Here is a 14,347-nt window from a genome sequence, read left to right as displayed (position 1 = left end):
GCGGGATAATTCAGTAGGTTATAAACCACTATGGTTAAACACGGGTGACACAATATATATAAATATATTGCCTTGTACCGACAATTACGTGTCCTAAAGCATATATATATAATGTGTGTGATGATGCGCGCAGTTCTTTGGCGGATTACAACCATGCGAGCGTTGTAGGGCTTAAAAATGCGCTTTTTTAACCCTAAACTAGCTGTAATAATCATGGTTAATTTCGAACCCCGGATCAGATATTTGCATATTACGTAAAACATCACCTTTATTCTATAACCATAGCTATTGTGACGTCACACGACGTTTACAATTACAATACGGTAACGTATTTTATCAGATTTGTTTTGCTTTGGGTGGAATTAAAACGAATAAAATGTAAATTGATTGCAAATAATTAATTATGTTTCTAATATAGTGTAATGGCCGATAGTAGCGCCAAAAGTTATGTCACCTATTGCGCTGTTTTAGCGTTTTTATCGTCGGTTTTAACTTTTGAGGCGTTTAGACAGAACAGCTGGGGAAAATGGAAAAAGAACTCTGGTAAGTTGGTTGCATCATTTATTTTATATATAAAAGAGTTATTTATCCTTGAATGTATAAATTAACAGTGGTTAGGGCGGTCGCCTCTAGCCCTAAGTGTTGGGTTCGAGGCTCGACGTCTCTTCCATTGTGGGCGTATAAAATAATCACATACAAAGTTACATTTTACCTATGTGGTAACTAAAGCGGACATGAAGTGTATGAAACAGAATACCCGTTTTATAACGACTGTCGTTTATCCTCAACGCGAGGATATAAAATTATAAAAGGTTACACTATTTTATTGTAATGGTTTCATTATAACACATCCTTAAACCGCATTATGCGTTTATTACGTTACGTTGGTTAATTTTTTATGTTTTTTACGTCACAATTACCGTGACATCATTACAGCGGTTTCGAATTGTCTCCCCTTACCGCCACCTATCGGATGTTCAGAGTTATACGGGACCCGAAACGTCCTGGATGCCCAAGACACTGATTTTGCGTGGTTGGCTCTGATAGCGTGTATACTATCTTTATGTACAATGGTGACGTCAGTATTAATGCTTGGAAACCCCCGACTAGCAATCGTGACGTCACAATACACATTGCAACCAAGGACGCTGTTATGGGCGTACCTTACCGCAGGTAAGAACCTATACACACTTTCCCTTCAAATTATAACATAGGTGTTTTAATTACACACTTAAGTAATTCAAAACGACCACCCACAAAGTTGCATACGTGATAACTCATAACCGAGCACGAGGTGTTTAAACCAGAACACTCGTGTTATAACGACTTTCGATTTATCGTCAACTTTCGCTTTAGTATACTCCAGTACCTTGACCTTTGTTACCGAAACGACAAATAAACTCATTTATTTATAGCATGCCGTTAGTAACACAGTAATCCACGGCCTACTAGAGATACGGCCTGATAATTCACATTTTACGTTTGAAATTAGAAGGCCTATTATACGTCACAACCAACATTATTTTCCCATTGTTATTCATTGTTTGGGTGTAAACATAGCAGCATAGTATACAGTTTAATTTAAATATTCATTTAAAATAGAAGGTGTATGCTAGTTGCAAAGAGATTATCAGGGTTATTTTGCATTAATAAAGTGTTTAAAATTAACTGTAAGATAACCTACAGGTAGTCTTTTAGGTTAGAACAGATTACGTAGTCCCGTTCGCACTCAGTCGAAGAAAATTACGAGACAGTATATTCAGTATAGCTCTCTATATCCATTTCGCTACTGTTTCTAAACCAGGGATTGTGTCTAAACCATGGCGAAGAGGGCGCCATGGTCTAAACTAAACTAGCGCACATTAAGTTAGTAAACAAGACAGTTTTAGTAATCGTCGTTTGGTTTACAGGTTCAATGATTATTTGTGTCTATGTATAGATGTTTTATTTTTAACGTGAACCACTTGCGGGTCTGAACTTACTTGGTACTGATACAGTTCATTCAAATTATATTATATACATTCATTTAACGTTATTTGCTGGTTGGTTGGACACTTATATGGTTTGCCAAATCAAACATCCAATGCCTTTTGAGGATAACCCTGCCCTCACAAGCAGCATTGGTTTAAGAGTTTCTCAATGAAAGCTTTATTTCTTTCTTGTTTGATCCCGTTTTGGTGCTGTAAACTTTGTTTACGCCTTTATTATGTTTACAAGTCTTTACTTATATAATTATTATGCTGTTTGGTCGCTTCTAACGCTGCATGTAGCTATACTTGTGTAAATAATTGACCTCATTGCTAAATTCGTATGTTTTTCAATGCGTTTTCCCATTACTGCTACCTTTTTTTAAGCAAAATACATGACGTAACAATTGAAAATAATGGTGTTTGTGACGTACAATAGGCCTTCTAATTTTAAACGTAAAATGTGAATTATCAGGCCGTATCTCTAGTAGGCCGTGAGTAATCGACACTCTCGTGCGTTATTTTAACAATTATTCAATATAGTAGGCCGGGGGAAGACGGGACATCTTTAGCACACATTATCCAAAAAGTCTGAACTTGTTTAAAATTCTTTGAAAGTTCTTTGTTTACTGTATCAAGTGGGACGGGAAAAAGTGTCCCATATTTCCCCACCTACTATATTAAGCACACAGTAACACTATATATATTCCCGCAGCAAGCATTAGCTTCCTAACCTGTGTGATCGCTACCTTTCGCATCGGGGTTGTGGCTTCGCAACGTAGGAAGCAAGGAGTGTTCGCTGTGGCTGGCGTGTCTGCCGTCAACTCTACGTCATATTATTTCAGCGCCATCGCCACTTTATCCTCCGCACTAGCTGCTTACGTCATCACGCTTACGTCACAGGGGGAATCCCCGAGTTGCGGGAAACTTTCGAAAACTGTAAAACAGGTGACGTTATTAATATACGAAGAACCCAACTTACTACTAGCTATATAAGATAGCTATTCAGATAGAGTAATTAAGATTAAATTAATTAAAACAACAAAGAAAGTTGGCTACAAAACGACGGTCGTCCAAAAAGTCGGTCGAGTAAAAACGACGCAATAAAAACATGGCTGCAAAATCTACTTTCAATTAAAACACAACGCATGTAAACTGTTGGTTCATAAACCAGTTAATAAGCAAGTTAATAAAGTGTTGATTAATAACATCAAGTCAACTCACATGTTCAGCATATTGCTCGTAACCTGATGTACCCTGACGATCAACGCAGCACAAAGATGGTGACTTTCTCCAGTATGGAACAAAGCATGGAAGAAGTGGCCGCGGAGATTTGTGTGAAGGCTGTGGTTAAGTATGGGCTGGAGGAAGATATTGCTGAGCATATTAAAACGGTAGGTTGATCATGTGTGTTTGGTGTATAAGAAGAGTAGAAGACCCTATGTTATAACTTGACAGTGAGCATGAAGTGTAAGAATACACCATGTGTGTCTGGTGTATAAGAAGACACTCATGTTATAACTTGACAGTGAACATGAAGTGTATGAATACACCGTGTGTGTCTGGTGTATAAGAAGACACCCATGTTATAACTCGACAATGTGCATGGAGTGTATATAAATACAACATGTATGACGTATGTAATAAACCACATTATCTCCACAGACATTTGAGGCACGATTTGGCCAAACCTGGCACTGTGCGGTTGGTTCAAACTTTGGCAGTGCCATTCATCACATAACGAACGAATACATCGAAGTCTCCATGCCACAAGTGTCTGTGCTGTTGTTTAGATGCAGCATACCCAACAGTGGCGATCATGACATCACAACACACGCTACCTCCACTGATTTAACGTAACAATAAACTTTATGTCGCGTATAATTAAAGTTTTAAAACGTGGATTTTAGGCTAAATATATGAAATGTGTTGAAATGGGAAACTTTAAGCTTTGTAACCAGTAACATGCTGCAATGTTGTTAATTAAATATTTTCCAGTGATTGAAATTGAGGGAACCTTGCTCCTGCAAAGATTGCCCGAAGTAAAAACAACAGCTCGTATGCAGTATTCGACCTATCCTTATTTACATACACTCACTATATTACCAAACACAAAGCACATAATACTATCAATGTATTAAGTTACAAAACTGTAATACCAAATAAAGTAGTGAACTGAGAACAAATTGATCAGGTTATAAGGAGCAAACGATATACCATAATCTCGTTATAAAGCACAGACATTGCACCAATGATCACAGTATGTTAAGGAAAATTTGTTTCTTATGTTTTTTGCAGTAACCAATGTGAATATAAGCAACTTGTTCAAAATGTTATTTCTGTGCCCAAATATTTAAATAGGATAATGATAGAAGAGAAATACTTTTGAAGTACATACTGACATACATAGCACATTAACTCTGGTACAAACTCATAGACACTAAACCTGGGGTGGCATGGTTTGCAGGCAAAACATTACAACCAACAAGTTAGATTTGTTTCACAGTATTATGTGTCTAACTATCCTGCCTTCCCTGTGTTTTAAAATATTTAAAATATTTACCGCCGATAAAACTTAAGCCTCGGTAAATATCTGCCCATGTTTCATGAACTTCATATGATAACTTTCCGCATCACAATTCGTCACTAACCGTGATACATTACGATCATCACTTCCTGCCCAAGTTGTTTGACCTGAAGGTTCCGGGTTCGGCTCCCACCCACTACGGTTAACCGTGAACAAAGTTTTTGCATCGAAACTTTTAAAGGTGTTCCAAATATTGGAATTTTCCGTATCTTTTCTCATTATGTCGCAACAATGCAGCGCACTAACGTCGATTGGGTGGGCTTCTGTGTTGAATATGTAGCCACCTAAAATATAAACATTATATTCATAATTTTTAAACATGATGCTGAAATTAAAATTATTTAAAAACTGTAGGACTGACAATTTAACAACAACTTTCCCAAGTACACATACACCCCCAACGGCAACAGAGTCAAGCTTTCAACCTGTAACCTCTGGTCTAGAGGTTGTGACGGGACTAACCAAAACAATGAAGAGAGGGAAACAGCAACAAAATACAGTTGTTAAAAACAAAATACTTGACAAAAAACAGATTTTGAAAAATGTATATCTAGCTTGTCAATGAGCATGAGGTACAACAACATAATGGTATCATAGTTAAATAAAAAGTACTGAATATTAAAAATACAAAAATGTAACAAAACAAAACAAGTATCTAGCTTGACAGTGAGCATGAGGACTAACAAGACCCATCTAGCTTGACAGTGAGCATGAGGACCAACAAGACCCATTAACATAACATAGGTTAGGTAAAACTTGCTGACAATACAACATCAACCCTCTAACTCACCAGCTCCCAGTATACATTCCCTCCCATCCCCAAACTCCCTCAGTGATGCCCCCTTCATGGTGGTTAGCAGTGGGTTCACTGGGTCAAACAGAAGGTACAGGTATTTGATCGTTTCAGCGAGAAAGAAAGATTCCATCCGGTTGTCAAGTCGATGATCGCGTACGTCTTTAACCTTGGAAGTGAATTTACGATAAATATCAATTTATCAAACGTGCTCGCTACTATCACCTTGGGCAAAACAGACCAAACGTTACAATAGATTTAACCTAGGTCCTAGAAGGACTAAAACAGCTTTTTTGCTTATTTATCTTTACATGATCCTTGGTGTATTAATTGCTTATCAAGGACTGTGTCCAGGTGGAGTTGCACATAAACAACCTGGGTGGTTGGGTTAATGGGCAAAATCCGGCTTGAATGGCAGGTCTGCTACTAAGCATATCGTAAAATATGTTTGTAATGAAGCACTGATAAAAAATGCCATATTTGTTTTTTGACAAACCTACTTATGACATCACAATACTCACGGTCGCATAACCGCAATTAGTTTTAGCAACTTTTTCAATGGAACGTAACAATTGTTTCCCAAACTCCAGTAGCCTTGGATCTTTGTTTGATTTATAAAGATACATCGTGCTTTCTATCAACTCTGTGGTAAAATAATTGTTTTTGTGATGTCATGATCATAACTCACAAATATTATTAGATATAAACACCAAACAGTATACCAGGTAATGAGGTAATATATATGTATTCCTTACTAAAAAGGAAGACATACGAGCCACTCATTTTTTGTTCCAAATTGGGAAGCCACTTTACTCAGTGATATTAAACCAAATGTGATTCTTCTATAAGAATACACGCGTTCTGTAAGAATACACGCTAGCTAGTGTATTATTTTATAAGGGTGAGGCAGGAGACTTGGGATGCAGGCATGAGTTGTTCGGACATTCACATTACTTATATGTTAAATACGTGGTAACTCATAAGCTGGCACAAAGTGTATGAAACATAACACCCTTGTTATACTGACTGTAGTTTCCCCTCCAATAAAGGATAAAAGTTACATTCATTCACCTGGTCTAAGCGGGTAGCCCTCCCTTCCATTAAAAGGTTCTGATTGCGTAATGCTGTAAAACTCGGGCGTTCCACCATATTTATCCCACACGTCGTAGTAACTTAGTATCGTCTTGTAAGCATTCTCGGTGTCTCCGTATAAAGTCTGCACGAAGTGTTGTTAGGATATGTGTCAAGTTGTGGGTCTAGTGCTATGGCTTAGTGGTTAGAAGCTTGTATTATAATCCAAGGTTACTGAGTTATAAAAAGTCGTTGCTGGTTTAGCTGCCAATCAGTGGTCACTGACCGTTTGTTCTAATTTTTCAATATTTGTTGTTGGTGTTTTACAATTTTAATTGGAAAAGCAACAGCTTAGAAAGTTACGTAAATAAACAGAATATAAAGTACAAAAGTAGTGTATCTAGTAATTGAACATAAGTTATATCTGATAAATCAGAGCTTAAACTATATAAATGTAGCTTTCATTGGAGGTTACCAGCTCTTCATTAGCTTGATTTTTGCTCTCAAACTCGAAGAAATAAATAAAATTTAGGTTATCATATTAAACATAACTATTACATTAACCCACTTGTAAACCCGGCCAGAAGGCTTCGAGTGACTGATGGATTGGAAGGGTGATCGAACCTGTGTTCATATTAGCCCACATATACCAATCACCCTGCTTCAGGTATTTCTCTATTGGACCCAAGAACTCTGCAGAAGATTACGCAAAGTTGTCAGTGATAAATGACACATGTAAAAAGTTTTTGGTGGAATCCTACGCAGTGGTTAGGCAATTGCATTCTAATTGAAGGATACCGGGTTCAATGCTTGACGCTGTCACCATTGTGGGCGTACCACCTTGGGCAAGACACTTAATGGTCATTGCTTCAACTCTAATAGGTTGTAGCACCCTGGGTAATGGGCTAACTTTGGCTTCAGGGCTTTAATCTCTCGTAATAAATCTCAGGTCCCATGTGTTGAACTTATTGGGTGATTAGTTGATTCAGTAAATCAGGATTAAGCTTCAGACGCACAAAGAAATAAACCAAAGTAAACACATCATATTAAAAAAAAAACTATGTATTTACCTACTCCTGCTTTCCTTGTGATTATAATGTTTAGCCTTATATTCACTTACCTCAATTACTTAGTTAAGTTCCAATATCAACCCCTACCTTTAAACATCTCCATTAACTCAGGCATATCCAGTAATATTGATCCTTTCACTAAATATTCGAAGAACGAATCAACCCCTGCCCCGATGCCAGAGTCAAGCGCCGTCCATTTGCCCGTTATAACATTAATGTGGTTGCCCAACTATGAATAGGGGGTGTTTGTCAATTAAGTGTTTTAAAAAGTAGAAGTAATATGTGTGCCCTACAGAAGACCTCACCGATATAGAATAGAATCTCTATTATTGAGTATTTATAAACTGCTTCAGTACGGTCTAGATTGGGATTCTTGGGAACATAGCGATAGGTAATAGTGTAGTAAATATGATTAAATCCATATTTATGTTCTAAACAATCTAATAAAAAATTGTTACCAAACGTAGGGTAATGGCCAAACTCTGGCTTAAGTCCCAGGTCTCATGGCATGTCTCACTGTAAGACCTAACCCATATAGAATAGAATATGTACATACAATGTTTGGGTAATGGCCCAACTCTGGCTTAAATCCCAGATTCCAAGGCATGCCTCACTGTAGGAACTCGCCCATATAGAATAGAATGTGCATATACAATGTTGGGGTAATGGGCAACTCTGGCCTAAATCCCAGGTCTCATGGCATGCCTCACTGTAAGACCTAACCCATATAGAATAGAATATGTATATACAATGTTTGGGTAATGGCCCAACTCTGGCTTAAATCCCAGATTCCAAGGCATGCCTCACTGTAGGACCTCACCCATATAGAATAGAATGTCCATATACAATGTCGGGGTAATGGACCAACTCTGGCCTAAATCTCAGGTCCCATGGCTGACTGTAGAAACTCACCCATATACAATACAACCCCCAACAAAGACAATCCCAACTTACCAAACCAATATTAGATCTTGATTGATTCAAAGCATGAATTGCCTTCATAGCGATTTCTTCATATTTGGCGTCACCGGTCAATCTACTTAGTGTAGCAAACTCCACTATAAACGTTCCCACCCCCGCAGTGCATGTGATGGGTGTTTCATTCGCATCCACCCCATAACGTAGGTTCACCGTCCCATAAGGCATGTACGTGGGTGTGTTAAACGCTGTGGGATGGTAGAGGTAAAATAAAGTAACAAAAATATAAACCACACAAAATACACATATATATATATATTAATATTTTATTTCCTTTTTGTTAAACTATTCTTTTTCTAAAAGACGTAACTTTTTATTTATTTACAAATTTGGTGTCACTGTTTATTGTTTAATGCAGAGTAGAAATTTTAGGGTAAGCTTGCCCACCCTTCTACGTGCTACCCAGGGCCAGAAGATCCCTCATAAGTATATAATACACCTGGCTACAATAGCATATATATATATATATGGCATATCAACACTTATATTTCTACACACCTGGTAACAATCTATCTGCCACATCCACAGCCAAGTCAAGCAGTGGTCCACTACACGGCCACCCTGGTGTTAATTCCATCCCTGCTTTATCTGCCATTAGATGAGCTGACAGTAGACCACCAACCACTGGGTTAAAGAGGTTGGTTAAGCAAGTTCGATTTAATGAGAGATAATAAAAGAATCAATGGAAAACCAACCACTGGGTTAAAGTGGTGCATTAAGTAGGGTGTTTATTATAGACTATTAGAAGACCGAAGGGTAAAACTTAATACACAAGTATATGCTGATACGCATAGCATGCCTTATGCTGTTTTATCGCTACATAATACATTCTAAATGCCAAATCTGTTAAAAAATAGTAAATTAATGCAGTGTCTTAAAAAATGAAATACTGTTAAAAAATTATCCTTTTTTACGACATTCGACAAGACATCATGACATAACAAACCAAATAAAACATTGCACAGACATCATCAGAAACCAAACAATAAGAAAGTCACCTCTAATATTTGTTTCAAACACTGACACATTAACGTTTATATTGAAGTCGATGTTGTTCGTTAATTCATTCGCGACTCTCCTGAATTCGCTGTAGTTCCCCAACACCTGGGATAGAAATCAAAAATTTTTCAACCTAAACTTTAAAATATGAAAACACAGATTTGTTGAATTTTCCCTTCTTGTTTTTAATTTATAAGTGTTTAAAGTTTTTATATGAAATAAAAAATGACACGAGCAAAAAAAGTTAGAGAACCTTCTTCTCTTATAGAACTGTCACATTTAGGCATTTCGGTTTAATATGATCAAAAAAAAAATGTGAAATTGAATTCATCAATAAATTTTTTTGATTTATATGTCTGTCATTTAAAACTGTTTCAAAAAGGAGTTTAAAATTCCACAATTCATGAATATCAATACAATCAAGACTTTTCCAATTATAACAAACTCAATGAAATTACGATAAAAATGAATTTATGAATAAGAAAACGAACCGCCAAAGTATCAAGCGCATCAACCAGTGTAAGGGAAAAGCTCCCCCAAGTGTTGACCCCATCGCAGGTCAAAGGTCGAAGTTCATCGTAGGGGTAACCTCGTTCTAAGTATCCGTTGTAAGCGTGGTAAAACATATCCTTTACTTTGTTCCTGTGGATGGGGGGTTTACAACATGGGTGTCTTCATATACATGGTGTTATTAAAAACAACAACAGATACAGTAGGTGAACATACAAACACCGATTATAAACATTGGTTTAACATTTCATCTGGTTTAACACAGAGTTTTTTAACTTTTCAGGTTTGTAGTTCTAACTGAGACACCTAACACGTATGTCCCACTACTCCATCAATAAAATAACCTACATTTGTTTATATTTACACCTGTTATATTATTCACCACTTTGCAGCAATTAGGCATCTAAAACACAACAATCCCATGAGGTTTAATTATGCCCCAATAATAAATATATGTCTCCTAAAATGCCACTAATTAAGTACTGATACCCAGCTACCAAAGTGTAATACTTTATCCCTTAATACAAAATACCTTAAATCACTAAGTTCATCTTCATTTGAATTTCCACCAAAACAATTTGAAACTAACACAAGCATTATTACAAGTACGAGATAAAACTTTCCCATTTTAAACCCAGCAATATTTTATCTGTGAAAAAATACATGAAAATTATAAGCAAGAATAACACAAAACCATCATAATACATTACTGTGAGCAAACAACTGGCCACAATAACTATTATTACTCAGCAGAAAATTCAACCTGTGTAACATGAGTCGGCACGTTAGTTATCACAATATTTGAACCGTTAAATAATTTTTCATTTTCCAATAAAATTTTAATTTCTTCATTTGCAGAATAAACAACTCCAGACTTAGCTGAACAAAGTTTCAATTTTTCGTCACAATTTACATTATTTTTATTCACAATGTTCATGTTATCACAGCAGTAATCCAACATTTTCCCGACTTTCCAGTGATAACTCACAAACACCTCGCTAGTTTTGATGACCCGCCCATCTAGAATATACTGGATTGAGAAATAAATTCTATGTTCTTTTGGAATGTCATTTCTACCCACAGCTTTCTGCTTTAACTTCATAACTTGAACTTTTGCAGCCAATTTCTCAGATTTCGCTCCCTTAAAATAAGCCTTGAAGCTACTTTTGGGAAAAGATTGCAACACGATTAACTTTTTCACGTCTTTTTTCGCAAACTTTGCTTCACATTTGTGATCTTCTTGCGACCTGTGGTTTAAGCAAAACTGTTCGAAACACGCGGAACATTTCACTGGAACCAATTCCGATTTGTGACAGTTTAAAAACGTACATTCGTACTTAGGTGGCGGTTGTAATGTAGAAACATCTAATGTCACAGCCTTCGGCAGTTTCGTGCACTTATGTTCGGCTGGTTTCTCGTGATCTTTACAGAAAATATTGGCACACACATCGCACGTAAATGGTAAGAAATCCAACCTACTGCATTCATCATAGCTACAATGCTTACCAATGTCAAACTCAGACATTTCAAAAAATTCTGAAAGTTTACGTGTTGGGACTTCCCCACTGTTACAAAGTAATAGAAATCATAAACTTTCGGGGTCAAAAGGAAAATGAGTTATATTATAGCACAGATGTTTATGGGTGGTCTCTGATCTGAGGTACAAATTTCCCAAAATTGTCTATACGGAACACTAATCACCCACAAAGCTAAATACTTGGTAACTAGTAAGCTGCACAAGGTATATCAAACAGAACGACTGTGTTTTAACGACTGTTGTTGCCCCGCTACGCGATCATAAATAATTAAGTTACTATTATTTATATCAGAGTACGGACTCTGTCACATTTTCGCAGGTACGATCCGAAACAGGAGATTACAATACATTAACAACATAGCTACACAAAAAGTACCGTTGTTCATAAACAATCCAGCATTAAAAAGAAAGAATTAACCAACAATTCATAAAATAAACAAAAACTCTTTCGAATCCAACACTTTTTCCGATTATTGGTTGCTTTTACTTCGTATCTCTTTCTTGATTCGCTGTGTTTTTTTACAAAAAATTCAAACAAACAATTGCATGTCTCATGTTCTCAAACCCCCGAAACACTTTGTCGATCGTTCTATATTGTTAGATTAACATTGCTAACAGCAAAGCCAAACTCATTAACCACAGTTCCAATGAATTAAAGCTCCCACTAGATGTTGTTGACGACATAGACGCTGTAGTGACGTAATAATCTGAAAAGAATGTTTAACAAAGATAGTTTCGTTTGGTAATTAGGTGTAAATATAATTTCAAGAATTATAAAACAAAATCCTTACGATCCCCATAGACCGTTGTTAACTGTTAAAAATACGAACAGCATATTTGAATAAAATGTGCAAAGGATGTCCCATCTTACCCCACCCTATTATATGCTTTTAACCGTAAGTAAGTATTAACACCGTCGTTTCGTCACTATAATCTGTCTTTTCTTTTTATTCTATAATGAATGAATGAAACCGTTCCCATGGCGGGCAACGATGGTCGTTATAACACGGATGTTTTGTTTCATACACCATGTGCCAGCTAATTACGAGTTACGTAATCTTCGCTACCACAACCGAGCACCAAAAATTGATTATTATTAATACATTATGACGTCATCATAAGCCTTACCGCTCGACTTAACAAATTTTATCGATTTCATTGTTCGTTCACGATCACCACTGTGATAAACCATCGAACCATCTGTGACGTAACCCCTCGCAAATAGAAGGTTGAACTTCCCATTGTTTAAATCCCAAGTGGTCATTGTTCCATTGATACGCTTTGTGACGTCATAAGGCCGAATAAACGAGCACGTTATGACCCCATTCACAAAACGAATTTTGTAGCGATACTTTTCCTGTGGGGTGGGGATCATATTAGGTTGTGTGTCTGAAATAACATATACCTTATACGAAATAGACAACATGAACCCGTTTATTTTTTTCGACTCTTCTAGAATCGTTAGGATACGGAAATATAATTAAACTATATGTGAATGTTGTTGCTTCTATGTATTCACACTTATAATATCACTAGATAGTAGATATACCTTTGTTTTAACATCTACTGGTGTTTGGTGTGGGGGAAGGTACGCTGTTTTCCACACAAGTCCCCGCGAGGTGGCGCCACCCACCATACAGATGTAGCAATCGTCGTCACCCTGGAAAACATAGGTTTTGTAATTATTTAATATATGGGTTCCTAATATCAGTCAAGGGTTTACGAAAAGTCGCGCAAAAATTACCCACAAAGTTACATACGTGGTAACTCGTAAGGTGGCACGAAGTGTATGAAACAGAACAACCATGTTATAACGTCTGTTGTTGCCCGCCATGTACCCATGGAATTCCTCTTACCATTAAACTGTCACGTGATATTGCCATGGCAACGTAACCGGATGTGACGCTTTGTATGACGAATCTCATCGAACCACTTCCGGTTTCTTCCCAAGCTACACTGCCACCTAGTGTCAAGTTCCAATATCCGCCACCAGCTGTTATTGTGACGTCATCCTGAAAACAAAAATCATTCATCCATGACGAAACCAACATTTTAAAAACGAATTTTAAGAAAATCACTAATTTTAGGAAAAAATAAAACGAAATTTTAAAAATTAGAGTAAAACCACAGCATATAGTTTACCTGATTTGCGTTTGCAGAATAGCTTTCCGAAACTACTGCGGCGATTAGTAAATAATAAAAACACATTCCGTTTATTCTAAATAGAAACATCTTATTGGCCATTTTTATCCTATAGTGCCTGGGATCCAGTTATTTTGCCCCAACACTCAGAGACACTGCATATTAGTAGCTATGTACTTGGGCCAGCATATTCGCTCAATACAATTCTAATTGAAGCAAATCAGCTCGGAAACCATCAGCTTCCCATGAGATTTATAACGTTGTGATGATTGAATGTCATTTATTAATATCACCGATAACATAGGTCGAGGCTGAATGCTGCTACCATTGTGGGCATATGTGTGCTTGTGAAACACTTAAAGATAATCCAATCCAGTGGTCACTTATGGGTTGAAACAAAATGTAAAAATAACTCACGCTAAAACTTCCATTAAAAGTTTATTTTAAGTTCTTGGACACTCTGATAAAAAAATGTTTATTTAAATTTAGTTTGATGCAATCGTTTGCTTGGTAAAATCTTTGTCAGAAGTGGGATTCGAACACATTTACCCTTTGGCCCAAAATACTTCCCACCTCGAAATTATGGGGTAATACGTTAGCACCAGCATTGGTGGTTCAGTGGTAGAATCCTCGCCTACCACGCGGGGGGCCCGGGTTCGATTCCCGGCCAATGCAACCTCTTTTCACATTCGA

At 36.9% G+C, this 14,347-nt stretch overlaps 4 protein-coding genes and 1 non-coding gene across 6 annotated transcripts; 2 read left to right on the top strand and 3 right to left on the bottom strand.

Annotated features, from left to right (window-relative positions):
- Nucleotides 1–225: 225 nt before the first annotated feature.
- LOC149727616 (uncharacterized) lies at nucleotides 226–3,856 on the top strand. Its single transcript, XM_089887719.1, has 5 exons — nucleotides 226–543; nucleotides 937–1,173; nucleotides 2,683–2,915; nucleotides 3,200–3,361; nucleotides 3,633–3,856. Exons 1-5 carry the CDS (start codon nucleotides 423–425, stop codon nucleotides 3,825–3,827), a joined length of 948 nt encoding a protein of 315 aa, XP_089743845.1. The 5' UTR covers nucleotides 226–422; the 3' UTR covers nucleotides 3,828–3,856.
- Nucleotides 3,857–4,088: 232 nt separating this feature from the next.
- On the bottom strand, nucleotides 4,089–10,720 carry LOC149727615 (ER degradation-enhancing alpha-mannosidase-like protein 2). The gene is made up of 11 exons (XM_089887701.1): nucleotides 10,508–10,720; nucleotides 9,957–10,107; nucleotides 9,465–9,570; nucleotides 8,965–9,090; nucleotides 8,443–8,654; nucleotides 7,576–7,717; nucleotides 6,987–7,111; nucleotides 6,419–6,563; nucleotides 5,869–5,990; nucleotides 5,345–5,516; nucleotides 4,089–4,838 (listed from the first exon to the last, which is right to left on the bottom strand). The coding sequence occupies exons 1-11, from the start codon at nucleotides 10,600–10,602 to the stop codon at nucleotides 4,543–4,545; spliced, it is 1,692 nt and encodes a 563-aa protein (XP_089743827.1). The 5' UTR covers nucleotides 10,603–10,720; the 3' UTR covers nucleotides 4,089–4,542.
- LOC149727614 (AN1-type zinc finger protein 1-like) lies at nucleotides 10,507–11,630 on the bottom strand. The gene has a single exon (XM_089887723.1). It carries the CDS (start codon nucleotides 11,498–11,500, stop codon nucleotides 10,718–10,720), a length of 783 nt encoding a protein of 260 aa, XP_089743849.1. The 5' UTR covers nucleotides 11,501–11,630; the 3' UTR covers nucleotides 10,507–10,717.
- Nucleotides 11,631–11,874: 244 nt separating this feature from the next.
- LOC149727613 (ferric reductase 1-like) lies at nucleotides 11,875–13,875 on the bottom strand. Of its 2 annotated transcripts, XM_089887725.1 has the most exons (5): nucleotides 13,655–13,875; nucleotides 13,369–13,524; nucleotides 13,062–13,172; nucleotides 12,641–12,869; nucleotides 11,875–12,219 (listed from the first exon to the last, which is right to left on the bottom strand). In XM_089887725.1, the coding sequence occupies exons 1-5, from the start codon at nucleotides 13,754–13,756 to the stop codon at nucleotides 12,110–12,112; spliced, it is 708 nt and encodes a 235-aa protein (XP_089743851.1). In that variant the 5' UTR covers nucleotides 13,757–13,875; the 3' UTR covers nucleotides 11,875–12,109. The 2 variants fall into 2 exon arrangements, with proteins under 2 accessions (XP_089743851.1, XP_089743854.1); XM_089887728.1 differs by lacking the exon at nucleotides 13,655–13,875 and having other exon boundaries at nucleotides 13,369–13,560.
- A 383-nt stretch (nucleotides 13,876–14,258) lies between these two features.
- On the top strand, nucleotides 14,259–14,329 carry Trnag-acc (transfer RNA glycine (anticodon ACC)). The gene has a single exon. It is a non-coding gene; the product is annotated as a tRNA-Gly (tRNA).
- The last annotated feature ends 18 nt before the right edge of the window (nucleotides 14,330–14,347 follow it).

Source organism: Ciona robusta, chromosome 11 (assembly GCF_009617815.1).
Source record: "Ciona robusta chromosome 11, ASM961781v2".
Classification (NCBI taxonomy): domain Eukaryota; kingdom Metazoa; phylum Chordata; class Ascidiacea; order Phlebobranchia; family Cionidae; genus Ciona; species Ciona robusta.
Note: the sequence above shows the minus strand (reverse complement) of the source record. Positions and strands in the feature narration are given on the sequence as shown.

What these genes read in the sequence shown, in the direction of transcription:
- LOC149727613 (XM_089887725.1), bottom strand. Translation starts at nt 13,756, where the DNA reads ATGGCCAATAAGATGTTTCTATTTAGAATAAACGGAATGTGTTTTTAT. An exon ending in TATCACGTGACAGTTTAATG is followed by an intron (nt 13,173 to 13,368) that starts GTAAGAGGAATT and finishes TATGTTTTCCAG; the next exon opens with GGTGACGACGATTGCTACAT. An exon ending in CAGTAGATGTTAAAACAAAG is followed by an intron (nt 12,870 to 13,061) that starts GTATATCTACTA and finishes CCCACCCCACAG; the next exon opens with GAAAAGTATCGCTACAAAAT.
- LOC149727614 (XM_089887723.1), bottom strand. Translation starts at nt 11,500, where the DNA reads ATGTCTGAGTTTGACATTGGTAAGCATTGTAGCTATGATGAATGCAGT.
- LOC149727615 (XM_089887701.1), bottom strand. Translation starts at nt 10,602, where the DNA reads ATGGGAAAGTTTTATCTCGTACTTGTAATAATGCTTGTGTTAGTTTCA. An exon ending in GATGAACTTAGTGATTTAAG is followed by an intron (nt 10,108 to 10,507) that starts GTATTTTGTATT and finishes CCCCATCCACAG; the next exon opens with GAACAAAGTAAAGGATATGT. An exon ending in GGAATGTATACTGGGAGCTG is followed by an intron (nt 4,839 to 5,344) that starts GTGAGTTAGAGG and finishes TTTATATTTTAG; the next exon opens with GTGGCTACATATTCAACACA.
- LOC149727616 (XM_089887719.1), top strand. Translation starts at nt 423, where the DNA reads ATGGCCGATAGTAGCGCCAAAAGTTATGTCACCTATTGCGCTGTTTTA. An exon ending in AAAATGGAAAAAGAACTCTG is followed by an intron (nt 544 to 936) that starts GTAAGTTGGTTG and finishes ACATCATTACAG; the next exon opens with CGGTTTCGAATTGTCTCCCC. An exon ending in TTTCGAAAACTGTAAAACAG is followed by an intron (nt 2,916 to 3,199) that starts GTGACGTTATTA and finishes TCACATGTTCAG; the next exon opens with CATATTGCTCGTAACCTGAT.